The sequence below is a fragment of the Strix uralensis genome, chromosome 23, assembly GCF_047716275.1.
Source record: "Strix uralensis isolate ZFMK-TIS-50842 chromosome 23, bStrUra1, whole genome shotgun sequence".
NCBI classification, from domain to species: Eukaryota; Metazoa; Chordata; class Aves; order Strigiformes; family Strigidae; genus Strix; species Strix uralensis.
In genome coordinates, this window is record NC_133994.1 from 9,469,116 (window position 1) to 9,495,541 (window position 26,426).

At 54.1% G+C, this 26,426-nt stretch overlaps 1 protein-coding gene across 3 annotated transcripts in view; it reads left to right on the forward strand.

Moving 5' to 3' along the window:
* EPHB2 (EPH receptor B2) overlaps positions 1-26,426 on the forward strand; it is a 144,365-nt gene that overhangs the window by 31,297 nt on the left and 86,642 nt on the right. For all 3 annotated transcript variants that reach the window (XM_074892588.1, XM_074892589.1, XM_074892590.1), the window contains exons 2-3: positions 10,314-10,378; positions 14,140-14,824. In XM_074892588.1, coding sequence (XP_074748689.1) covers positions 10,314-10,378; positions 14,140-14,824 — 750 coding nt within the window. The remainder of the gene's footprint in view (positions 1-10,313; positions 10,379-14,139; positions 14,825-26,426) is intronic.

Here is a 26,426-nt window from a genome sequence, read left to right on the forward strand (position 1 = left end):
CTTGCTCAGCCATGTGTTCTGCGTGCTCAGTGGCGGGGGGGTGTGCAGGGGGGCCTGGGGCTCTGTGTGGCAGCACTGGCAGTGCTGGAGGAGTGGGGGCATCTGCAGGCACCAGCGTTTGGGTGCCCAAGTGGGTGCAGTGCAAGCCAAGGGCTGCCTGATGCTCGTTTACTGGGGAGCCCCCCACCCCAGCTTGCAAGGGCTTGTGTAGCCTGGCTGCCTGTCCCTGTGCTGCTGTCACCGCCCTGCAGCCACTCTGAGCTCTGACATGACCTTGTAGCAGGGGCCTCGCTGGAGCCAGGGATGCTTGGAGCAGCCATCCAGGCTGCAGGCAGGGGCTGGCTCTGATGACTGGGGATACACCAGTGCAGGCCTCCTTCTCTTTGCAAAGACCCAGTCGTGGACGACGTTAACCAGGTTACTCTGCCAGGCTTGCTTGGCTGCACCAGGGGCTACTCCTGGTCTTTAATTCTTCGCTGGACCCTGGTCCTGCCTCCCCTCGTCCCCGCTGTGCTGGTGGCTCTGTGTGGCCCTGCCTTTACGAGCCAGGCTCAGGGCTGTGCGGCGCAGCTGCGTGTCATTGCATGGTGGTGGGGCCTTTACTGGAGCTTTGGCTGTGTTTGGAGATAATATCTTTCTCCCGTAAATGTTATTACCCTGTATGTGTTTGGGTTGGGGGGAGAGGGGGGATCACCATCTGTGTTTTCCAATAAAAGCAAATTAAAATTGAAGCCCATTAAGGATAGCTCAATTGGGATGCTGAGCAGGGCTCCAGAGCTTGCTGGGAACAAGTTGCTTGCAGCCCGCACCACCATGCAGGGTGACAAAACCTCATTTAGTGCCAGCGGTGCTGGGAAGGAGGACAGGGGCTCGCTGAACACAGTGTCCCTGCTCCAGGTGAGGGGGGCTGGTGGCACTGGCCCTAGGGAAAAGGGGAAGCAGAGCTGGCCAAAAACCCATGCCCTGGGCTCATGTCACTCCTCCTGGTCCCCTCAACGCTCATCGCCTTGGATGACGGGCAGGGGTTAGTGGGAAAAAGGTCTGGATGTCATTGCAGAGCCAAGCGTGTGCTCCTTACCTGGTGACGCTCTGCAGCCTCTGAGCTTCCTGCTGCCTCCCAAATCTCCTGGGGTTGCCTCGCCGCTGTGCCCAGAGATACAGAAGAGTGGGTCTAGGGTAACGACGGGGACTATGTGGTGCAGCTCTGCACCCTGGGCATTACACCTTGTACCAGTTGGCCCCAGAGCACAGTGGTGGGAGCAGGTTATTATGTTATAAAGCAACTGCTTCCCCCAGATGCTGCAGCCAGGAGCTGTACGTGGCATCCACTGCTGCGTGCCAAGGGTAGTGGCTCTGTGTTCATCTCCAGCGGTGACAGCCGTGTGTCCGCCTGTGCTGCGGGGTCAGCCCCGTACGGTGACTGTGTCACACTAACAGCTAGGCCAGGGCAGCGCGTGGTAGAGGCTGCCGGCTCCTTTGGGATGGAGCATCTGTAGAAAGAGCTCATGGGTGTGGAGTCTCCAACCTCCTGGAGGTCCGCTGTGACCCCCAGAGAGGAAGAGAGATCTGGAGGCTGTTGGGAGGGCTCTTGGGCCCCACTCCATCCTCCGGGGAGATGGCTCAGTGAGGAATTTAGTCTTTGCTGGGCCTGTCCTGATGGGGTGGATGAGGCTGGATGCAGGTCAGGACAACACTTGCTTAACCCTGGGATTCCCTCCTGCAAGGTGTCTCGTAGACAGTGAGGTCAGTGCCACTGCAGGGACCGAGTCATTAGCACTGACAGTAGCAATGGCTTTAAACGTCTGCATCTGTGTCTTCTCTGTGTGGCTACTGCATTCCCTGCAGCAGCAGGAGGGCCCCTGCTTGCTGGCATTTAGCATCTGCGTTGTCTCTTCCCGGCAGCCTGCCCTCGGCTGAACTCAGACCACCTACAAGTCCCGGTTCCTTTTGGGACAGATGCTGCCAGCAAGGACCGTGGGTCCCTGGTGCTGCTGGAGCAGCTTTCTGGGGTCTCTGGTGGTGTTACCGTGTTTCTGCTGACTTCTGGGGCACAGTGTCAAGAAACTGGGGCCAGAAAGGATGCATCTGCGGCGATGACTGGGGCGATGTGGCAGCCGGATGGAGTGTAGTCCTCCCTCCCATCCAGCCTAACCTGCTTCTTCAGCAGAGGCCCCAGACGGAAAGATCACAAAATCTGAATTCCCACCCCCAGCCCCTCTCAGCTGAGAGCCAGAGCTGAGCCATACCCCGCCTGGTTGGGCAGATGAGAGGGGCAATCCTTAGCGCTTACCTGCCTGGCAGTGATGGTCAGCTGGGTGCTTAGAAAGCAGGATACATGCTTGGATGACTTGCAGGACCCCTGGGGCTGTTGAGTCAGGCTTTCCCCTTGGTTTTGAACTTTCCAGCAGTGGGGCAGCCAGCACCATGCAGGGCAACGCCTGTGGTGACGGATGGCTTCAGAGGAGGGAGAGGAGGGGCTGGGAAGAGGAGATGTAAAGCTGCTCCTCCCAGCGTGCTGGCTTTGGCTGGCGGCCACACTCGGCCCTGGCTCCTGGCTCACCCGTTGGCATGCTGCATGCCCAATGGCCTGGTGCAGCTCTGCTCTGAGCCCTGCTTTCCTTATTTCCCCCAAGGTCTGGGAACCAATGGCCTCAGTGGTCCCCTTTTCTGCACAGCAGCACCAGCCCTGGGTTTGATCCCCTGAGGATGGGCCAAGTGATGTGTGTGGTCAGACAAGGCATGGGGGATCAGGGAAAGGGAGGGGTCTAGGTGGGAATGGGGAAAGCATGGCCCGGCTCATGGCAGCTCACCCGGCAAGGTGTGGAAAAAACACAGGGGTGAATTTTCAGTGAGGCTGCTGAGCTGCTGTGCTAAGGACGGGGCATCTTAAGGACATCCCTTTGTTTGACACCAGTCCTGTCTCCATGTGTCGCATGCAGCTGAGCATCACCTGGTAGATGGGTGAAGGCACCCCAGTGGGTGCTGTTGAGCCTCACCAGCTTCCAACACCGTCCCCTGCTCCCCAGCTGGCTCTGGGGCTGACTCCTGTTTCACAGGGCTTGCAGGCAGGCTTGGATGACGTCCTGGTGAACTGAGGGGCTAGAAAGGCTCCATGGCTCCCCAAAAGTGGTGACATCTTTCCTTTGCCAGCGCTGTGTGGTATCTCTGGGATCAGCCCTCCCCGCTCTGTGCCTTGCTAACCCCCAGGACTATCATCCTGGGGGCCTGGCTGGCAGGTCAGAGGTGCTCTGGATGATGGAGATGCTGGACATCACCCTTATTCTTAGGTCTCTGAGTCTGGCTGGAGCTAATTTTTCAGAGAAGGGTGTAGAATAACCAGGTATCTGTCTGCTGGGTCCACAGCACCAGGACCGCTGGCACAACCCAGTACGGCTGCCCTTGAGGTGGCCTTCTGGGCTCTGGGCATGGGGCGAGATGTCATCCCCGTCCCATCGCAGTCAACTGCCTCTTCTCGCTCCCTATCAATCACTCTCCCTCTTGGAGTTTAAGTGGATCCCTGAGTGAAGTATCCAAAATATCCTGTAGCCGCCGGCTCACAATGCAGCATGCTGTTCCCGCGCCAGCGGGTCAGCCGGGGGGGGATTGGATTTCAGTTTGTTCCGCTGGCCATCAGCCAGGCAAAGCAAAGCTCGGGGCTGCAAAGAAGGGCCACTGGGTTTGCTCAGCCCCTCTCAGCTCTCGCTGGCAAAAATATTATAATAAGGCTCCAGTAAAGCACAGGAGGCAGAGAGGGGCCTTTCAACTTCTGGAAGGGTAAATAGATCTGTGGCAAGGGCTCCTTGGGGTGGGAGACAGACGGGTTTCTCATTAGCCGCCCCCCCCTGCATGGGGATGTGGTGGCTGTGCCTGAGGCCAGGCTGGAAACACGGTTTCAGGAGCACGTGTGCCTGTGCGGAGGAGTTTGTCCCAAGCTGCGGCATTTCTGGTGTGGATCCTGGTCTTGCTCCACCTGGCTGGGCTTCAGCACCGCACCCGCTCTGCAGCATCCCTCCATCCTGGACTGATCTGATGAGGTGTGTTAGGTGGGCTTCCAGTTCACGTCTGGGAGATGGTGATGAGGCATGGTCTTCCCCCCATATCTGCCTTGGGATGACTTTGCTGCCAGCCCAGGTCTGGGCAATTTCTTTCCTGCTTTGCACGTCCAGCATTTACCACAGCTGATGTGATCCTGGGTAAACCGAGAAGCTTGCTCCCTGTGTTAATAATATTGTACCAGGATTAAAATGCTGACAAGTTTCCTACCCTGAGGGAGGAGCTGGCGTGAGAAGTGAAAGGGGAAGAGAAAAACTTGTGGGTGGAAAAATGAGGGTGGAGGCTCCAGCTATCTGTGGGGCTATTTATTTGTCCAGCTGTTTCTTTATCTGGATGAGTTTGGAGCCTGTGAATGTGAAGGACTTGCCAGGACTTCTGAGAAACTCGGGGCCAGATGCTCTAAATTGGTCTAAATTGGCAAAACTCCATGGAAGTTATTTTTTCGGACACAGAGAAGTGTGTCTGCTACATGCACAGCTCCTCTGTTAATCCCTTGTCCTTCCAGCCTCCATTCCACTGTCCCTTGGTCCTGTCATTCTCCATCCCCAGTCCTGGCCATCCCGTGCTGGTGTCCCCAGTCACCAACAGCACCCACCGTGATCCCAGTCTTGTCCTCCCCTCCCAGGTCTGCCCACCAGTCTCAGTCCGGATCTGGCCAGATGGGAGAAGCTGGTGCAGCTGAGATCCCCACACTTGTGGCTGAGCAGGAGGAAGACCACGCAGAAGCATAGGAGTCCCCCACCCAGGTCATTGACATAGGAGGTCATCAGCCTGATGGTGTCTTAGCGTAGCTGTTGAGCATCTGAAGGTGGTGGTATGGTGGTGATGATGCATCTTTAGATGCAAAGTGCTTAAGCCGGGGCCCTGGCATGCCCTCGTAGCGAGCAGCAGTGCCGGCAACGGGCCCCAGTGCTGGCAGAAAGTTCCTTATTGAAAGCATCTTCAAAGTGAAAAGGACAGGCACTTATCTCCTAACCGTCCCGTGGGGAGCAGCGCGGTTGCTGGTGGGAAGCAGGCCAGAGTTGCGTCTGCTGGTTTCGAGCAGCTGCAGATTTATTTATAATGCCGTGGGTAGCATGTGAATCTGCAGATAAACACGCGGGAGGGAAGAACACAAACAACAATATTGAGAAAATGCTGCTCCAGAGAGAGCATTTCACTGAGCTGCAGCTATCGCCAGCCACCAGAGATGGGCTGGGGGCCAGACACCCACCCCTGCAGCTCCCACGTGGCTTTGCTCCATATTGTGACCATCACTGCCAGAGGTTTGCTCTGTTCTGGTTATCAGGGGGGTCTTTATGGGGCTGCTGAGGCACCAGCCCCTCACCCTGTTATTTGGCACTGCCTAAACTGGCAGGATGGCACCTGTGAAAGCATTGGCTGTGACAGCTAGTTGAAGCAGGCACCTTCTCCTCTCCATGGTTGTCAGGGCACTAACAGTTGCGCTTAGGGTTTCCCATCCAGAAATTGGTCTGTCTGTGTTGTCCCCAGTTCAGGAGTTGGTCCTGTTGGGTACGTGCGACAGGGTATGAGCGTGGGGCAGCCTTCAGGTAGGATCAGGAGCCCTGCTGGATGAGATAGGGCCATGGCAGCCCACCACAGGTCACCGCGGGCACAGAAGTTGCAAGGGGCTGAGCATGCTGAGGGCAGCCCCGTTGGGACTGCCACAGGTGGAGGAGCTGCCTCTGGAGGATGGTGGGTTTCCATTCCCTGGGGTTTATCACACCTCGAGTGGGGCTTTCACATGTAGCAGAGCTCTGTATGACTGACGTCTTGGTGCCTGGAGTCACCCATCCACTCAGAGGTGTCCATGAGTATCTCCTTGGTTATCATACCTTAATGTCCAGAAGGAACCAAGGCGACCTCCTGCCCCATGTGTGCTCCTGCAACATGTGCTTCTCCAGCTCCTGGCTCACCCAGGATGAGGAAGGATGCAAACAGTGCAAGATCTGCTCCTCTTGGCAATTACTCTTCAGGGGCAATTACCTTCCATGGTAAAACTGAATCTTGTTTTTCACATGTCTTACCGGGTTGAGCTTCCAGGCAAAGCTGTAGCTGCAATTTCCCTCACAGGCTAAGGAGCTCTGTTTGCTGCTACTTTCTCCTGGTGTAGATCCTTGCACACCACAATCAATCATCTTGCAAACTCCTCTTTGATAAGCAGTCCCCCTGCAGCAATAAAACCCCATCCAGCTGAAGGAGGAATAGCCCCCAGGGGAATCTCAGCCTTTCTCTTGCATGGCTGAGGTGGGTGGTAAGGCCTTGTCTTGCTTTTTTAAACCTTCCTGGTTTATTGGTTGCTAGTTCAGATTCTGTGCCAGCACTTCCAGGATGGGATGTCAGAGCAGGACTTGGCTGCATCTTCATGGGATCTTCCTCCCACTGTGTATTGCTGTGGAGATCTGAGCAGGTCTGAGCCTGGGAGAGAGGCAGAGAGAAGCCCCTGCAGATGAGTGATATGTTGGTTCATTGGACATCACTCCTGGTTTTGTTTGCTGGAGAAATGAATTGAGCTTCTTTTGTCTGGAAATAAGAAACTTCTCAGGGGTGAGACAGTGATTTTTTCTGGAGATGGCCTCCTCAACCTCAGGTGGAGGTTAAGGGGTGCTCCTGGCCAGGTATATGGGCAAGATAGCTCTGTGGCAGGCTGTTATTTGGGCAGTGACATGTTCTGAAGTCAGCCATCAACGGAGGATGGAGCAAACCCACCACTACCATTGAAACCCATCCTGGCTGGCTTCACATCCACCTTTCCAGTCAGTGAGGCTAACCAGGTTCATTCTGATTGTATCAGCACTAGCGTGGCCAGCAGGGACAGGGAAGTGATCTTGCCCCTGTACTCGGCACTGGTGAGGCCGCCCCTCGATGAGTGGGTTCAGTTTTGGGCCCCTCACTCCAGAAAGGCCATTGAATGACTCGAGCGTGTCCAGAGAAGGGCAACGGAGCTGGTGCAGGGTCTGGAGCACAGGTCTGATGGGGAGCAGCTGAGGGAACTGGGGGGGTTTAGTGTGGAGAAGAGGAGGCTGAGGGGAGACCTCATGGCCCTCTGCAACTCCCTGCAAGGAGGGTGCAGAGAGGGGGGAGGAGTCTCTTGAGCCAAGGAACCAGCGCCAGGACAAGAGGGAATGGCCTCAAGCTGCGCCAGGGCAGGGTCAGACTGGCTCTTAGGAAGGATTTCTTTGCAGAAGGGGTTGTTGGGCATTGGAACGGGCTGCCCAGGGCAGGGGGGGAGTCCCCATCCCTGGAGGTGTTTAAGAGTAGGGTCGATTTAGCGCTGAGGGATCTGGTGGAGTTGGGAACTGTCAGTGTGAGGTTAACGGTTGGACTGGATGATCTTCAAGGTCCTTTCCAACCGAGATGATTCTGTGATTCTTGGGGACCAGTTATTCACAATGTTGTGTAATTCAGGCAGCTCCTGATAAGTGCTAACATTCCAACCCATCTCCAAATGGTACTTTAGCCAGGGCAGCAATTTGGTAGAGAAGCTGTGCAAAAAAGAGGCACATCATGGTGTTAAAGCTGTGTGCAATGGAAACCAGATTCTTGGGGTCCACCCTACACATAGAAGGTTGATAAACAGGAGCCTCAAAGAAAGGAACCTGGTTTAGGGTGGAAGAATAAGGAAGCTCAACTAATTTAGTTATCTGGGAGATGATTAATTTGCCACCCTTAAGCACCACAAGAGGGAAAGGAGGTTTTGGATAGCAGAGTCTTTGTACAAGTAAAAGGAAATCTAATAGCTGGCAGCCAAACAGTGTAAATTCAGACTAAAATTAATGGGAGATCTCTTTTATGAGAAGATAATTGACCATTGGAAGAACCTGCCTAAAACCTGCCAATTTCTACTCCTCCTTGTCTTGTGTCAAAACAAGATGTCCTTGGGCCAGCTGCGGCGGCTGCAGAGCTCCAAGGAGATGTACAGTTCTTCAGCTGAGGATAAGGGGCAGCGGCGAGGGCTGTGGGCAGCGTGCTCTGCAGTGATGCAGTGGGCACATTTCCATTGCACTGAGTTTTCATTAAATAAAAGGTTTTTAAAAATGCAAAATGCTTCAAAATACTATTTTTATTTGGGAAACTATTCATACTGTTTTGGAATATATCTTCTTTTACATTAGAGTCACTGCTATTAATATACTCACTATGCATGACTGTCAATGATAGTTAAGATAAAGTAACAAATTTAAGGTTTTTTTAAAGTAATGCAGCTTCTAGCTAGCGCTGTGTGAAAAATGTTGTTTTCCTTTCAGATCAAAGTGCCACTGGTGTTTTAATGAAAAAGCCAGATCCTCTGATAAAATAAACACAATTATCAAACTATGTAAACAAATACTCAGTTTAAAAAGAAATTTCATAAATCTGAATGACAACATTTGTGGACTAGCTGTTTTCCAGAACTCTTCTTAGTGGGAAAATTTGAAAAGAACTATTTTTGCTTTCTACTCTTGGAATAAAACCAGATTTTGAAATCCTGGTTTCCCGTGAACTGGAAACCACTGGCTCTAACCAGGAGTAACGAGCAACCCACAGTCTGAAAATGATTTACTGCCAGAAGTAGGTGCAAGGAGCATATCTGTGCCGAGTCACTTTCTGGCTTGCCGATGGGAAAAGGGGAGTTCATGTGTGCTGTTGGGCAGGCTGAACAGCAGTCATTTCTGCATCCAGGCTTGTCTCTTAAATGATGGGTCTGCTCAAGGCTGAGCTTTTCTCCCTTTGTTTTTTTTCAACATAGTGAAAGTGGAGAAGGTGGAGATGCTTTTGGGGGATTTGCGGCAGGATGCTTGATTTTTGGTGGTGAGGAGCAGCAACAGGACACGCTTACAGCCAGTAACTCTCCATCCCTGTTGTGGCCTTGGAAACTGGCACTATTTGTTGGGTTATAGGATGGTGGCTGGAGATCTTGACTATATTGGGGTTCTCCTGGCTGATCGCTCTCAGTGAGCTGACACAGAGTGGGTGTACATTTTGTGCATGAGATACTTCTTCTTAGGAGCTGCAGAGCCCTAAAGACGGACTGTTTCCCTGCCTGTCCTGCATTAACTGGGAGGACAGGGAAAGTGAAGCTGCAAGCCAAATTTCGTGTTTGTGTCTTGTGCATGTGGTCGATGGATGCTTTCCAGTTAGCGTCCTGAGTGCATGCGCTGAAATCAGGGGCAGATTCACGTTCTCCCTACAGAGCAGAGGGATATAATTTCCGTGGGCATCACCTTGGTCTCAGCCACAGAATCACTGGCCGTATGCTGGCCTGTAGAGTCTGTCCCACAAGCATCACGCTTTTCCCATGACCAGCCTCGGTGTGCTGAAACCTTTGGGCATGGTTTCTAAACTCCATTTCCTAAACATCAGAATATTGTCCTGTTTTCTTAAAACATCAGCATTGGGCAGGCACAGTGCAGAAAAATCCCCATGTTGCAACAAATGCAACTGCAGACCTGGGGGATGGACAGTTACCCAGATTGTGGAAACCACTCGTGGAAGTATCTGTCCAGTGGGGCTGTCTGGCAAATTCCCATGGTGGGTGGGGAACACCTACACACTTTAGGCCAAGTTTTGCGTTGCCATAACCTGAACATCCCTTCTCATGCCATCATTGTAGTTAGGCCAACCTATAGCTTTTTGGGATGAAAAAACTTCAGCGCTGGAGGCGTGATGAGGTGTAGAAAGGACAAGGAGGCTTTGCTGCCCATGTGGATTAGGGAGAGTTCTGTGTACTGGCCAGCAGTAGCACTATTTCAACCCAAATCACCTGGAAAACCAGCTTTAACATAGGTTTAATTTTTTAGTACTTTTAAGTTCTAAAAGTGCTTTTCCTTCCCGTGTGCTACTGCATCGCCAAGGATTCTGCCTACCATGCAAAATGCTGAGAAAAAATATCCAACTTTTGCAAAAGAAACTAGAAGGTGATGGAAAAAACCTTCTCTGGCTGGGCCTCTCATCTGCAGGAGCAGAGCTGCTCCAGGGCTGTGGTACCCTGGTTCTGGATTTTGAGGAGGAAAGTCCAGCTGGGCTGGTGTGTGGAAGACCATGTGCCCCCATGCATTGCAGGAGACAAGGGGGCCAGGGAGCAATGGGCAATGGATGGGGAAGCAGATGGGTAGAGGGACTCATAGGTGGCTCCTTCCCAGCTGAGAGCTGGCCAGAGGGCTTTGCGCAGGCTGGGCTTGATGGGTGCAGTTCTGGGCTGGCTCCTCTCCACCTCTTTCACCAGCCTCAGGCCATTCACCAGCCAGCCACTGACTCCTTGTTTCACCTTCCCCCTGCAGAGACACTGATGGACTCCACAACAGCAACGGCAGAGCTGGGCTGGACAGTGCATCCTCCATCGGGGGTGAGTTATCCTGTCGCGTTATGGGGACGCGGAGCCTGGTCTGGGGGTCTCCTGCTCCACGTGAACATAGGTGGGTTGACTCAACAAAAGTCAGTCACTGAAGCAAAGTGCCTTGGCCATGTGAAAAGTCTAGTGGGAAGAGTATAAGAGGATGACAGCTGAGGTTTCCAGTAGCTTTCTAGGAGGTGATGCTTCTAAAAAATACCCCAGTGCTGGAGGAGTGTAATTCTCAGCCTACAGCATCAGGCCAATGTGGTGGTGGAGGAATCATACTCTCCGTAAAGCTGGCCTGCAGCCACTTAAAAATCAGGGATGGGGAGAAACAAAATGCCAAGGCCACTATCATTTGTCCCCAGTGTCTCACTTGTTATCCCATTGCCTGTCACATGTAGCAGAAAAGGATAAGGGCGTTGGCCCGTGAGGTTGCACCCACAGCAGCTGTTTGATCAAGCCCTGCAATGACTGTCCAGCGTCCCTGGCATCTCATGGAGGAACATTTGCTGTCTCAGCAGCGGCTGTCTCTCGGCTTTACTGGTGCCAAGAGTCCCCTGAGCCACATCCCAAGACCACCCAGAGCAAGCTCCTTAAAAGAAGAGCTTGGACAAGGCAGTGCGTCTCTGCACCTTCCTGCTCACAACACAACTGGAGCAGCCCCAGCCACCTCCGCGGGGTTTGTGTGGGGCATCGAGGTGCTTCAGAGCATCCTGCCCAGCTCTGGCTGGCAGCAGCGTGGAGCCCCAGTGCCCAACACCCCCAGACCTGCTCCCTCACATGTGGGTGGCCCAATCCAGCCCGCCCAAAGGCTGGGGATGTGTCCCATCCCTGTGCATGGAGATGGTGGCTCGGGCTCCATCCTGCCCTCCATCCACCCTCCACAGGGGCTGGATGAAGACATTTTTGTGGACCTCACCCCGAGGCTGACAGCAAGCCCCCTCCCAGAGCAGACTTGGCAGAAGAAAAGAAACGGCCAAGAAAAGCCTCCGTCAGGGAGATTAAACCCAGCTCCGGAGCAGCCTGGCTGCCCTGCCGTGCTGGGGCGCGGGCGCTGCCGGCACCGCTCCCCCATCACCATGATAAAGCCCCACGCCCGCCCGCAAGCCCGACCGCCTCGCCAGCGCCAGCCCGGCCGCCGAAGGGGAATGACGGGTGCACAATAGGCAGGAGCAGAGGTCAAGTCTTTTTCTCTCCTCGCCCAGCCTTTCTTGTTTGTGGTGTTTCCATATGTAAAGCACGCCTTGCTCCCGGCTCCCCAGCCCCGTGGTAATGAGGCCTGGGCCTGCTGGAAGCCGTCTCCCCGTATTATTGTGCTGCCTTCTTCTTTTGAGCTCCCGGCACGTTAATTAGAGAGAGAGGAGAAAGGGAGAGGCTTCTAATTAAGCATCGAGGAAGCGCAGGGGCTGGTGCACGGGGGTGACTTTCTCTCCCAGCTGAGAAAAGGGAGCTCGGGAGCCCCCCCGCTCACTGCTGCAGGGATGCAGGAGGATGCTGGGGGTCCTGAGCCTGCCCCGTGAGGTGCTCCCAGGGCCCCCATCCCTGTCAGGATGCAGATGCCTGTCTGGGAAGTCCAGCACAGCTCCAGTGTTGCTGGTGGGATCGTCTCCCATCCCCACCTCTGGGCAGGTCCCTGGGTGTGCATCATGCCCTGCCCTGTGCGTGTCACAGGTGCCGATGCTGCTCGTAGGGGTACCCATGCCCTGCCTCCATCGTCTACTCTTCATCCCCAAGCTGTAGAGACTCTCATTCCACCATGTGCTGCTCCTGCCTGGCCAGGGCTGAGCTCTTCAGGCTCCCTCGGGGCCATACAGGGGTGGATGGGTGTGGGGCAGTACTGGGCATCCCTGGGTCTTGGTGGCTGACACGCTGTTTCGGAGTGGTCCAGGTGAGAGAGCGCCACGTCAGAGACAGGGCAGGGGAGGGAGTTGCTTCTTTCTGCCTTGTCCTTGATTCCTTCATCCCCTCCTAGCTGGTGCCCTAAAAACTGGGGAGATCCTGCGATTTTCCACTACCACGCCAAATTTATTTCTGGAAAATAAAGCAAGTGTTCCCCCTGTGTTTTGCAAGGATGTTCTCCTCCTCCCCCAGCGATGGCAGCAGATTAGCAGCCACTGCCAATCAGAAGTGGTTGGAGCTGTTTGGGGATCTTCCCTGACAGCCTTCTGTTGGGCTGTTAGGCTTGATGTGCGAGGAACAATCTGTCTCTGCAGTCCTGGCTGCCCTTGTGAGGCTGTTTGCAGGCCGAGGGGCTGGGGGTGCTGTGCTCCTGCAGGGTTTTCCTTGCGGACCTCAGTCCTGGCACTGGTGCTGGATTGGGGCTGTGCTGCTGCCCTGGCCTGGGTGTTGTGATCCCGCATCCAGGGCAGGGTTGTGCTCATGGTTTCACATCCGTAGGAAACAGCTCAGCTTCCACTTGAGCAGGTTTATGAACAAGTTCACGAGAAGTTGTTCCAGCTGGCTGGGACTGTGTCACATGATAGCTAGACCCCAGTCCCTGCTGTCAGCATCATGAGGGTGCTGTGGGTGGAGAGGGGACAGCACAGGGAGATGCTCTGCTCTCCATAAAGGTCTGGGCTGAGGGAGATGCTCTGATGAGCTGGGTGAAAGGTTCTCCTCCCACGAGGACCCTTTCCTGTCTGTGCTCATTGCAGAGTGCTGGCTGCAGCTCTGCCCTGGCCTGGTGCACCACCCTGAAGTCTCCCCTTCCTGCAAAGGATGGAGAAAACAATGAGCACGGAAGGATTTGGAAAACAACAGCCTGGGGAAAGGGCAGGGAGCTGGACAGGGCCAGGAGGCATCACATCAGCCCTGAGCTCTGTAGAGACTCCTCCAGAGTTTTTAGTCAGCTGGGGGGAGCTGGGCTGAGCTTCACATGGGGAAATATGTCATCTCTGAGCTGTCTTGCTGAGAAGGATGCTACTGTTGTGCCACGGCTCATAGGACATCCCATAGATCCAGTTTAGGACAGCTGGGGCTGGGACCTGTGCACACCTGCAGGAGGGACCCCGAAGCATGTTGGCCCTTGAAGGGGCAGGGATGAGGGCTACTGGTGGGATCTAGTCCAGCATCTCCCTTTCTGGGTACGCAGCAGGGTCAGCCAGGCTCCCATAAACCTTCCCTCCTGACTCTGGGGGGAGGCCTCTGGCTACTGGCCCATTGAGCAGCACGCACTGGTGCTCCGGCTGGAGCAGGCGAGGAGGTTTTACGGCTGTGTTACTCGCTCCTGAGAAAGCGGGTCCTGTCTGCCACGTCTGTAACCGTAGCGGCACCAGTGGGAATACATCTGCTAGAGGCATCGTGTTACTTTGCCGGGACGCTCTGCGGTACAGTGCAGCCCACGGGCGGGAGCCCCTGCTAAAGCCATTACTGCCTGCAGAGGAGATGCGTGGCCCCACCACGCCCTGCCACCCAGCAGAGGCGTTTGGCCATAAATCCGGGCATGGGGCACAGTGCTGCTGGCAGCGAGGTGGACCCGAGCTCTGCTGGGGGCTTGGGCCACCTTGTCCCCACGGCACGGAGCCTGCCCAGTGTGCAGTGTGGGTCAAACCCTGCTGGAGCGGGAGGGAGGTGCGTAGGTGTGGGGAGCTGTGCCAGGGCGAGGTACGGGGCACCAGTGGGGCTGCCTGTATGATGGGGTGGGCACAGTGTGGGGCGTCTGGTGCTGGCCCAGCCTGCCCGCTTGACACGCAGTGGGCTTGGGAGGAGGCGAGGTGGGTGGGGAACATCAGTTCAGTGCAGCCACTTGACTTTCTGTGTCCCGTCCGCAGTGGGAAGAGGTGAGCGGGTACGACGAGAACATGAACACGATTCGCACCTACCAGGTGTGCAACGTCTTTGAATCCAGCCAAAACAACTGGCTCCGGACCAAGTACATCCGGAGGAGAGGAGCGCACCGCATCCATGTGGAGATGAAATTTTCTGTCCGGGACTGCAGCAGCATCCCTAATGTCCCAGGCTCCTGTAAGGAGACTTTTAATCTTTACTACTTTGAGTCTGACTTTGACTCGGCCACCAAGACTTTTCCTAATTGGATGGAGAACCCTTGGATGAAGGTGGACACGATTGCTGCCGACGAGAGCTTCTCACAGGTGGACCTAGGTGGACGGGTGATGAAGATTAACACTGAGGTGCGCAGTTTTGGGCCTGTCTCCAAGAATGGTTTCTACCTGGCCTTCCAGGACTATGGAGGCTGCATGTCCTTGATTGCTGTCCGTGTCTTCTACCGCAAGTGTCCCCGTGTGATCCAGAATGGGGCTGTCTTCCAAGAAACCCTCTCAGGAGCAGAGAGCACCTCGCTGGTGGCAGCCCGGGGAACATGCATCACCAACGCAGAGGAGGTGGATGTGCCAATCAAGCTGTACTGCAACGGGGATGGCGAGTGGCTGGTGCCCATCGGCCGCTGCATGTGCCGGGCGGGCTATGAGTCAGTGGAAAATGGGACTGTCTGCAGAGGTAACCGCTTGCCTTCGGTCTCGGTCCTTGCGCTTGACTCGCTGCTGATGGGTCGTGCCAGTGGTGGCAGTTGGGATTTGCAGCTGGGATCTGAACGAGTCTCCTGAGAGTGACCTACTTGGGCAGGGGTGGGAGAGGACCACACGGGGACGTGGGAGAGGAGCATGTGTGTGGACACTGACTCCTTCCCCAGTTCCTCAGTTCCAGCCCCAGGCTCATCCATCCGTTGCAGAGGCTCTGCGTTACCTCTGGGTCCTCAGAGCCACTGAGTCCAGGGGTGGTGGCCTGTTGCTGGTGCCCTCTGTGCTCTCCAGGTCTTGGAGGGACACGTGTGTGTAGCTATGGTGCATACCATCAATCTGTAGTCACCTCCCAAAATACTGGGGCTGTTTTCACTTTGGTTTTCACCCTGTGCCTTGCTGTGGGCTGAACTTCTGGGGTGAGGGGAGGGGGAGGGCAGGCACCCAAAGGTAGTGGAGTGTGAAGGAGCAGGTTGTCTGCAGCATTTCCCTGGTGAGGTGCAAATGACCCAGGGTAGTGCTTGGTCACAGGCTGTTCAGGGCCAGGCTCACCTCTCCAGCCTGGGCACCTCTGAGCCTGGCCCCCGAGCTCCCTTAGCAGCCAGAGGTCTCCTGCCCTGTACGTGTTCTCTTGCCGCTGTAGATGTTCAAGGCAGACTCCTGGAGTGCCTGCTCAGCACGCTGAGCACCAGCGTGGTCCCAGGCAAGCGAGAGGCTCTGCACTGCCCTCCCTGAAAGTACCATGCCTAAACCCATCTCTGTGCCCCTCCCCAGTCACACATGGGTTTGGGGAGGTTGAGAAAGGAGCTGCTGGGGTTATCAAGAGAGAGATGGGTAGCTGAGAGCTGCATGTTTAATGGGCACTGGCAACTGTACCATGCACAGAGCAAACCACAGCATTTGGCAAACAGACTCTTCTCCCTCCTGTCCTGGCTGAACATCAAAATCCCATTACAGTTTCGATAGCATCGGCACACTCTGAGCAGAGCTGGGGTTTCTCTAAGATCAATTATAGATATGTCAGTGGGCATCGCAGAGTGCAAGGAAGGAGCTGCATCCCCTCTCTTCTTGCTGTGGGAAGGGGTGGCCAGGGAGCACCAAGCAGGCATAGGGAAGGTGCTGGTAGTGGGGAGATGGACACACTGGAGAGGAGGACAGACCATGCTTGCTTGGGACTTCAGGTTGGATGGTCCCGTTGGAGAGGGCACCATGTCTCCTACTGGTGGCTGGGCTGGTCATGTGTCAAGCTACAGGTCCTGATGTGCTGCAGGTGTCATTTAATATCTGTGCTTTGAGTTACTCTTCGCTGTCTACTGAATGTCTCTGCCTACCAAGCTTGGGGTGATCAAGTGCCCTCCAGCTGTAGCAGGGATGGTGCTGGGGCCACTCCTGTTTAACATCTTTATTGATGCTCTAGACGAGGGGATTGAGTGCACCCTCAGTCAGTTTGCAGATGACACCCAGCTGGGGGGTCAAGGGTGGGGAGGCTCTGCAGAGAGACCTGGACAGGCTGGAGCGATGGGCTGAGGCCAGCTGGGGGAGTTTCAATAAGGCCAAATGCCGGGTGCTGCACTTGGGCCACAACAACCCCCAGCAGCGCTACAGGCTTGGGGAGGAGTGGCTGGAGAGCTGCCAGTCAGAGAGGGACCTGGGGGTGTTGATTGACAGCCGGCTGAATAGGAGCCAGCAGTGTGCCCAGGTGGCCAAGAAGGCCAATGATATCCTGCCTTGTATCAGCACTAGTGTGGCCAGCAGGGACAGGAAAGGGATCTCACCCCTTTACTCGGCACTGGTGAGGCCGCACCTCGATGACTGGGTTCAGTTTTGGGCCCCTCACTCCAAAAAGGCCATTGAATGACTCGAGTGTGTCCAGAGAAGGGCAACGGAGCTGGTGCAGGGTCTGGAGCACAGGTCTGATGGGGAGCAGCTGAGGGAACTGGGGGGGTTTAGTGTGGAGAAGAGGAGGCTGAGGGGAGACCTCATGGCCCTCTCCAAGTCCCTGAAAGGAGGGTGCAGAGAGGGGGGATGAGTCTCTTGACCCAAGGAGCAAGCGATAGGACAAGAGAGAATGGCCTCAAGCTGCACCAGGGCAGGGTCAGACTGGCTCTTAGGAAGGATTTCTTTGCAGAAGGGGTTGTTGGGCGTTGGAATGGGCTGCCCAGGGCAGGGGGGGAGTCCCCATCCCTGGAGGGGTTGAAGAGTCGGGTTGACCCAGCGCTGAGGGATCTGGTGGAGTTGGGAACGGTCAGGGTGAGGTTCATGGTTGGACTGGAGGAGCTTCAAGGGCTTTTCCAACCGAGGTGATTCTGGGATTCTGTGATTCTGTGACAGGGGCAGCAAGGAAGTACTGCTGCAAGGCAGTGTGGAAAGGGAGCCTGGCTAATCCCAGCCTTGAAGGGAAGATGGGTGTTTTATGAGGCCCAAGTGAAACATTCACAGCAACACCAGAAAGCCAAAATGATTCATGTCAGTTTTTCCATCTCAGCCTTTTTTTTTTTTCTTCACCTGAGCAGACCCAGCCCTGCACGGTGCTTTGCTGTGGTGCAGTTACAGTTTCTCAGGGCTCCTGGATCCCACTGCCAGCCCCGCCAGGGGACGGTCCCTTTGCACGCCCCAGAGCCCAGAGCCCTGTCCCTGCAGCCTGGCCAGGCAGCGTGGGCAGAAGCAGGGGGGCCAAGGTGGAGGGAGAGGCCAGGTCTCCTCTTTGTCTGTCAGCAGCAGGATTTTGGGAGGTCTGATACCTCCGCAGCTGTTTCTCCAGCCAGTGCTGGCATGCGCCTGGCCCTGCGCTCCCTGCGGTCATTAATCATGCGGTGGCCAGAAGCCCACCGTCTCCATGGGGCAGCTGGCTCCGGGGCTGCCCTCCCCTTCCCCTTCCCCTTCCCCTTCCCCTTCCCCTTCCCCTTCACCTTCTGCGTCCCCTCCCACTTCCCCTTGTCCCTTCCTCCCCTCTCCCTCCCCCTTTCCTTTCTCCTTTCCCCTCCCCCTCCCCCTTCCCCTCCCCCTCCTCCTCTCCCCTTCCCTTTCCCCCTGCCCTTCCCCTCCCCCCTTCCCCTTCCCCTTCCTCTTCCCCTTCCTCTTCCCCTTCCCCTTCCCCTCTCCCTTCTCTTCCCCTTCCCCTTCCCCTTCCCCTTCCCCTTCCCCTTCCCCTTCCCTTCCCCTCCCCCTTCCCCTTCCACTTCCTCTTCCGCTTCCCCTTGTCCCTCCCTCCCCCTCTCCCTCCCACTTTCCTTTCTCCTTTCCCCTCCCCCTCCCCCTCCCCCTCTCCCCGTCCCTTCCCCTTCCCCTTCCCCTTCCCCTCCCCCTCCCCTCCCCCTCCTCTTCCCCTCCCCCTTTCCCCTTCCCCTCCCCTCCCCTCCCCTTCCCCCTCCCCTTCCCCTTCCCCTTCCCCTTCCCCTCCCCCTCCCCCTTTCCTTTCCCCTTCCCCTCCCCCTCCCCCTCCCCTTCCCCTCCCCCTTCCCCTTCCCACGTGTGGCTGCAGATCGGGGCTGGATGGGACCCCAGGGTTGTGCCAGACGGGGACACACCCTCTGTTTTCCCCCAGCATCCCCCAGAGAGTGGGGACTGGGAGGAGAGCCAGCCATGGAGCTGGCAGGACAATCTGTAGCATCCCCATCCTCTCCCAGCCCCCACAGTGAGCCCCACAGAGGACTGGGGAAGGGGCTGGTCGCCCTGGCTTGGTCGAGCAGGGGAAGGGCTCTGCTCCCCAGCCCAACTCGGCCAGGACCTGCGGGATGCAGCGCTGCTCCTCTGCCCACCTCCCACCGTGTCCTTGTCCCCAGTGCCCACGGAGGCAGTGTACAAGCTGCCTGCTTTGGGGGACTCACTCGTACATGTGGCCAGCAGGTTTTCTCGTGTTTCGAGGGGCGGGAGGGAATCTGGGCCCCTTTCCAGAAGCAAAACAAAAGCAAATCCAAGCTGGCTTTCGGGGCAAAGTGCTCTCACATGGCTCGGTTGCCCAAATGGGACGTGGCAGGGAGCGTGGGGGACATGGCTCACTGGTCCTACCCAGTCAGGGAATCCTGGTGGAAAAGGGCATCCCAAGCAATGGCCGGCCCCTCAGTGCAGCTGCAAGGTGCTGGAAGGAGTTGCTCATTTTCTCTGCTGGGCTTTTCATCTGGCTAATACAGTGCAGGCCTGCCCACGGCACTGTACACAAGGGATATTTATGGAGGAAGTTCATGCATCTAACAGCTTAAGCTCTTCTAAGCTTGCAGCCCCAGCACAAAAGGATTTGGGGGCAGTTAACAATTCTGTGTGGTTAAGAGATTTTCATTTTGCTGGGTCTTGCTCGCCAATCCCGCAGGGCCCTGCGAGGGGCTGGCTGCCCGCTCCTCTTCACTGTGCTCCTCCACTCACTCCCCTGCTCCTTTCCGCTGCGCTGGCGAGGGGCTCCACGCACGCGCCTCCCCTCACCGCCTCCCCCCCAGCCTGATACGCCCAGCCCCATCCTCCCCGCTTCTCCGCTTCACCTTCTCCTGCTCCCTGCCTGCGTCTTTTTTCTCCATCTCCCTGTTCTTTGTCTGCCGCCTCCCCCCTTCTTCCCCGCCTGTCCCTCCCATGCAGCATATTAAGCGCATTTCTCTCTCTGCCTCCCTTATTCATTGGCTCCCCTCTGCAACGGCGGAGGCAGAGCTATTGTGCTGCCTGCTTTCGCTGTCTGGACTGGACAGTAGACAAATGCTGCCTGCAAGGGTCTCTGCCTGCTCAGGGATGGGAGACTCTGGCTGCTGGTCCTAACTGTTGAACCCTGTGTCCATCTCCAGCTCCCCTCCATCTTCGGAGGACACCTGCCCATGTGTCTGATCGCTGCGTTTGCAGCTCTTCTTTCTTGAACTCGTACAGCACCGAGCACAGGGAGTCCTGGTCTTGCCACGGTAACAAGGGATGGTTTTACCCTGCAGAAGCTGGTGGTGACACTGTCTTACTGTGGCATCATCCCTTGGGGTCACAGGCATTTCTGAGGAGAGGAGCTGGTTCCATGCTGGAAAGAGGAGAAACCTGGTCACCTAGGTGGTCTGTAGAAGATCCAGGCTGTCACCTGCCTTCTCCAGCTCAAAGTGGAGCCAGGCCACCCCTGTGGGGAGCCTGAGGGCTCAACAGTATGTCCCTTTGGAGCCTGCACTGCCTTCCTCCTGCTCCTTCCCTGGGGGGCAGAGCCAGGAGGGAGGATGTGGGGGTCCTGACCCAGCTCCAGCCCCCAGCCTGGTGCCGGTCCTGTCCAGCCTCACCAACACCACAGCCTGGTTCCACCACCGAGCCAGCTGGATACTCCCAGGTCAGCTCCAGCACTGACTCAGCCCAAGTCCAGCCTAAAGGGAGAAGTGTGACCTCAGGCGTTATTGCTGTAGTGGGCTGATACGTGGGGTGTCCCGGTCTGGGGCTGTGCAGGGTGGGCTGGTGGGTTTTGGTAGGGTTATGCCCCTGCAGGTATGTGTCCTACAGCTGAGCTCCATGAGGAGCTTCCCTGCCTGTGCTTGCAAGTTATTTTGAGGTGGAGTGCAGCAGATTTGCCACCATCCCACCGTGTGCTGGGGATATGGGTGCAGAGGCAGTGATGTCGAGCACCCAGAGCTATTCCTCCAGCACAGAGGAAGCAGCAGGGATCTGTCCCAGATGTGCTGTGCTGGGGTTTTGGAGGGCAGCAAGCATGTGCTAAGGGCTTGGAGGGGCGTGCAGCTTTCTGACGTGCCAGAGAAGGGTATGTCCTAGCTGTCTTACAGCGTCCCATACGTACATGATGTTTTGAAGATAAGAGGCTATTTCTGGCTCTGTTTTGGGTCTGGGCCTCCACTGATAATGCTGGACCCAGCCAATACATTGTAAGGCCCTAGGAGTAATTAAGTTCTTACAGGAAGCATTCCAGGTTGAGCTGGAGCAGATACAACCAATAGTGATGTAAATGTTTCCAGAGATGGAGAATTGCCCGTTAAACACTTCCAGCAGTCTCTCCTGCCGTCTTATCCCTGGCTGTGCCTGGCACTCGGACCTCAGTGAACTTTGTCCATCACTGCACCTCTGCTTTCCATGTGCCTGTTTAAGAGCGATCCTTAGCCTCTGGTCCTCTGGTAAGGTTTTCAGCCACTTTTTTTGGCTCTTCCTGGCCCTTGGCACTGCTTTAGCCTTTCTGCTGGCAGATCCACCGTCCCATGTACAGGATGCTCATAGTGACTAGCTGAGTACTGGAGGGGATACTGAGATTTCTCTCTTCCTACATCCCCCCTTTGCTTTAATCATTTTGGCAATGACATTGCTCTGCGTGCTTTTGATGGATCTTTGTCATTCCTGGTGGGATTTGGAGCAGATAACCACTGTGGCCCGCATCCTTGTCCCCAGAGGTGTGATTTGACATGTGTTTGTACTGAAATGCACATTCCTTGCTTGTGCCCTTCTCACTGAGGCATCTGGATTGCTGTGTATCAGGAACCCATCATCTTCAGTATTTACCACACTACAACTTCCATGTCATCAGCTAACTTTATTGGGAATGCTTTGGGTTTTCTCCTGGGTCATTGATAAAAATGTTAAATAGCCCAGAGGCATGAACCAAATTTGTTGGCTCTAGTAGAAACAGGCCTGCTCTCTGCACATTCCCTGCTTAGATCTCAGACCATAGCAGTATCAGCCCGCCAAGTTTTAATGCATTGAATATGTCCCACAGTGTTGGTGGACCCTCTAATTTCTCGATCAAAATATCATGTGTTACCAAGGGAAATGCTCTGCAGAAGTTTGGGTGAGTTGCATTAACGCTGTTACCTCTCCCAGCCAATCTTGTAATTGCATCAAAAAACCATAAAAAGCTAATTTGCATTAATCTGTTTTCCATAAATGTACGTAGGTTGGAACAACTATTACTACCTTCCTTTGATCCTTTGCTGACCAAATCCTGTAGCTGGCACATCCTTATTTGACTGGTACTGACGTTGCAGTGGCAGTCCTAAAATAGCTAAGACTGCCTCATTTAACAAATAGCTTTTTCCTACATCTCTGAAACATCCTACTACTTCATGGTGTGTGGAAAGTGAACATTAACTGTCCACTGGTTCATGAGCCATCTCTTTAAAAACTTTTAGGTAAATGCTATCCTGACATACTGATTTAACAATGTTTAACTTTAGGAGCTGCTATTTAACATCTTGAGTTACTGCTGGAATGGAAAGTATTTCACCATCATCCTATAAGATGATTACATCACCTGGCTTCTTCCCAAGTACAAAACAGGAATTTGTCTGCCTTTTCTACAGGGTTGTTGACAATTTGAATGCTCCCAGCCGGCCGTGGCTCGATGTCATTGTGGATACTGCTCTTTGGGCTTCTCCCTCTCCTCCCTCTCCGTCTGGGAAGCAAGAATACAGCGTCTTTCTTTACATTGCTTTGATTCTTCTCCCTCCTGCTTCTTGCTGACCCCTCCATGTTGTGAATCCAATTAGGGCTGTGGTGAGGATTGCAGCTGCTCAGTATTAACCACTCCAAGCCTGCTTGATGCACCCTGGAGTTGGAGGAGATGCCAGCCTGTTCTCTGCACATTCCTGGGTAGTGTTTGGGCTTCTGGAGGTTGGAGTAGGACCACGGGGAGCCTAGCAGAGAAAGGGGGTGTCAGATGGCAGGGTTGAGGCATTTATTTCCTGGTGGTCCGAAGCCCTGAGAGATGCTGACCTCTCAACGAGGGTCACAGGCGTCCAGGAATCAGGCAAGCCTTCTGCTGCTGAAGGAGGGAGATGGACAACTCACCTCAGAACAGGAAATGCTGCTTCTGAGGGACTAGACCTTCATGGCCAAAAGCAAGCAAAGGAAATGAGAAGTGCTTTCTCATTTTACTTTCAAGGCAAAGGACAGGCTGAGACCTTCCACAAAAGTCTTTTCTCTAGAGAGAAAGGGAGGAGACGAGGTTTTCCAGGACATGTGTGTGATTTTTGAACAGCAGGAACATTGCGGAATGCTCCCAGCCCTGTTGTGAAGGTGTAGGAAAGACCCCAGCAGGCTGCAGAAGAGAACCTGAGAGCAGCCCACTGGAAGCTTGGAGGGGAACAGAATATTCTCATTTATTAATATGGGCAAGTCATGAATCCCTCGGGCTGGAGGAAGGGGTGGAGATCTCAGGTCCAACAAAACCTATTGGGAGTTTCCTGATGGAAGAGATGGCCACCCCCAGGATTTCTGAGAGAGACATGGTGGAGTTTTGCATTGCAACTATCTGCCATAGGTGGTGCTTCCCAGTCCCTTTGCATAAGCCCTTTGTTTTCTCTGTGCAAGGTCTTTTGCAGCAAAACAAAGGTCTCTGCTCTCCTTCCCACTTTGGGACAGGTTGCTCCCTTCATCCTTACTCCCCAGGCATTTCATGGTGCTGTGGTCAGCAAGAAGGTGGGAGGAGATGAGTGAGAGCAGAGCTGGAGGGTCTCCACCAGAGAGTGATGTCCCCTCTGACCCTCCACATGCACTAACTGTGCCCAGGGTGCAACGATGGGAGCCTCTGATGTCTGTCCTGATAAGAAAATCCACCCGCCCCACCCCCCCTGACTTACTTTTACAGATGAAACAGCATTTTGGATCAAATACCACATTCCTGGTCTTGCTACACCCGTGTGAGTGGGGAATAGTGGCTCTGGCATCATCCCGTGCCGACACCGGCAGGAGAGCAGCATTTATTCGTGCTTCTCCTCTCTCTCCTTCATAGGCCTCCCCCCTTTTTTTTTTCCCTGTTTTTTTTTTTTTTCCTGACAAAAGTGGTAAACATAAGAACTGGAATGAATAGCTGGGATCCAGGCCCAGGCTTCCAGGATTTTAACTCATTATTGCCATAAGATGAAGGGAGTGTGGTTTTTACCAGTAGTTTTTCCTTTGTATCAAAACACTCAGAGATGTGGGGATCAAGGAGGGTTTTTCCCTGAGTTCAGTGTAGTGCTGAATCTTTGTGGGGCAAGAGAATAATATTCTTCATCCTATGTAGCTTGAGGGAAATTGGAGAAAACACTGCTTTTGAGGGTTTTTTTTTTTTCCATTTGAGATTTTTCTGTGAGTCGGGCCAAAACCAAGAGATTATTTTGAACGTTTAATTTTGGGAAATACCCTCAGACAATTCCTTGTGGAGAGAGATGCTGGTTTAAAGTTGGTCTGATGTCAGATGATAGCTCTGTAAGAGCACAGTTATTTCATATTAGTGATGCAAGGTAAAAATCTTACAGAAAATTTAATCTAGAAGCCATGATTAGCTTAATTAGCTCCAGGGAAACTCTTTATTGTTCCCCATATGCCTTAGAAAGATAGTATATCACTGGAAAGTATACATAAAAGTCCCCATAAAGGTTAGCAAATGGAATCAAAATGTTCATAGCTCACACGATGGCAGTGTTTACATAGACCAAACTTCAAACAATGTTATATTAGGTTTGGCCCAGCAAAATACACATTTTCACATTTTGAAGGAGACCTTAAGTTCAGTGACACCGATCTGCGATACCGCGTCCTTGGGTGTTAAACATCGTAAGGAAGGAGTTTCCTGAAGGATGTGGAGCAAAACCAGGCAGAAGTGCTGGGAGTGCTGTCCGGTGAGTCTAAGGCATCCCCTTGTTGCCTTCATTTCTTGGCGTTTGGGGAACTGGTGTCTAAAAAAAGAAAATAAAAAACCAAAAAATGTTGTTAGGTATTAAAAAGAGAAGAAACATGAAAGAAGAGGCACAGCCCGGCAGACCATGGGATGCGGCCAGCAGCTGGTTTAAGGCAGGGCTGCAAAGCGCTGCTGTGCTTTGGGCGGGCTGTGGCCGCACTGGGAATACATTTACAAGCAGAAGGGCCTCTGAACCAGCATCCTTGACTTCCTCCCTACCAGCGAGCTTCAGGAGGAGTCTTCCTCCAAGTGAATGGCAGCTCCATGCCCACCTAGCTCGGATTCCCTTGCTGGAGTCCAGCATCTGAACAGGAAGTGGGGGAACTGGGTGTAGTACATAAGAAACTAGTAATTTGCAGAATGGCAGGTTGTAAAGGCTGGAAAATGGGGAACAAGGTATAGCCTGAGCAGGAAACTGTAAGTCACTGCATCTTGAAAGCACCCTGTTAAGGGGAGACAGAAAAAAGTCCTACTGAGACCCAGAGCTACCAACTCAGTGTATTGCTCCTCCTGCATCTTCTTTGAAAGGCACCCTAAAGGAGGACCTGTGTGAACACAATGTGTTCTACAGGTAGGTGACTCCTCTGAAGCCTTTCCAGGTCTCTGACTCAAGGTCTTCAAAGACAGAGAGCTCTTCTTTGCTTCAATGGGTTGAAATGACACCTGCCAAGATGTTAGCATCCTCCTGGAGTCCTTGGGATATTGGCTGGGGGTATTGACTTTGCTCTTTGTGTCAGAAAGTAGATACACCTTTGCAAAACCCGTCTCATGGTTTCAGTTGGCCAACAGGGATCTTGACTCTTGAGTGTATGGTTCTGCGCTCAAGCACATCCTGAGCACTTGGGCTGGGTCTCCCCTCTGCAGTGGGCTGTGGGTACTGAAGTGATGGTGCAGTGGCAGCCAGGGAGGTGATGGGCATGCCTGGTGAGGGTCCCACTGGAGGTCCACAGGTTTGGTGGGCAACGGCTAGAAATAATTCCTATGGCTAGTGGGACAAATCCAAAATGCATTTTGAGGGAATATCTGGTTCTTCAGAACTCAGACACTGAAATTTTCAAGGATGACAAAGTCCTACTTGCAGTCTTTTTGCACTTTCAGACTATTGTCACATTGAGAGCTCACGGACACCCTGTGTTCAAGAAGACAATTTTTAAGTCTGAAACGAAAGCTAGCAATTTCCTTTCAAAACATTATGATCCCAGGAGTACCATGGTTGTTACACCTGCAGCTGTGACAGGAGGCAGGAGTAGAGTGAACAATAAACAGACACGTGACAAAGGCTTTATTAATTTCAAACTATCAAAATGCCCAAACCCTCAAGATTAGTAAGAATTAAAGTGCAGCCTGAAGTGGAGCCCATAAAGTAGAGTAATGCGGATGCTTTGCTCCAAATGGCTTTTTCCCAGCCTGGATGGCTTTTGAAAAGATCGTAGCGACTTCTGAAGCGGCTGTAGTAACAGATAATATTTGTCAAACAGCAAACAGCACACTCCATTAAATGCACGGTATCTGCCTTTTTACAGCATCGGCTCTCCAGGAGGCTCTCTGTGGAGACACGGGAAGGGTCTGTGCAGCGTCAGGGGCATGTTTGCTCTCAGACCTCAGCGGGTGGTTTCCATCACGCCATTCCACCTTTCTCCCTGCCCTTCAGGAGAGCTGTTCCCGAGCACAGTGTCTGCATCCTCCTGGGGCTTGCAGAGCCAGTGGATGTGGGCTGGTCCCCTGTGCAGCGGCCCAAAGTGCCCAGCTGCATGGAGCGTCAAGGGACAGGCGGGATGCAGGACATTGCTGGGCATCAGACCCTTAACCAGGGATTTCTAAGGTACTGATCTCTCTCTTGAAGTATTTCAGTGGAAACCCCCATTTTTCATGAGCCTTCCTCTCCCCCTTTCCCTCCCCTCCCTTTTTCCTTATCCCTCCAGTCTCGTGTGCTGGTGACAATTCTACAGGAGTCCATATTGCTGTCACCATGATCAAG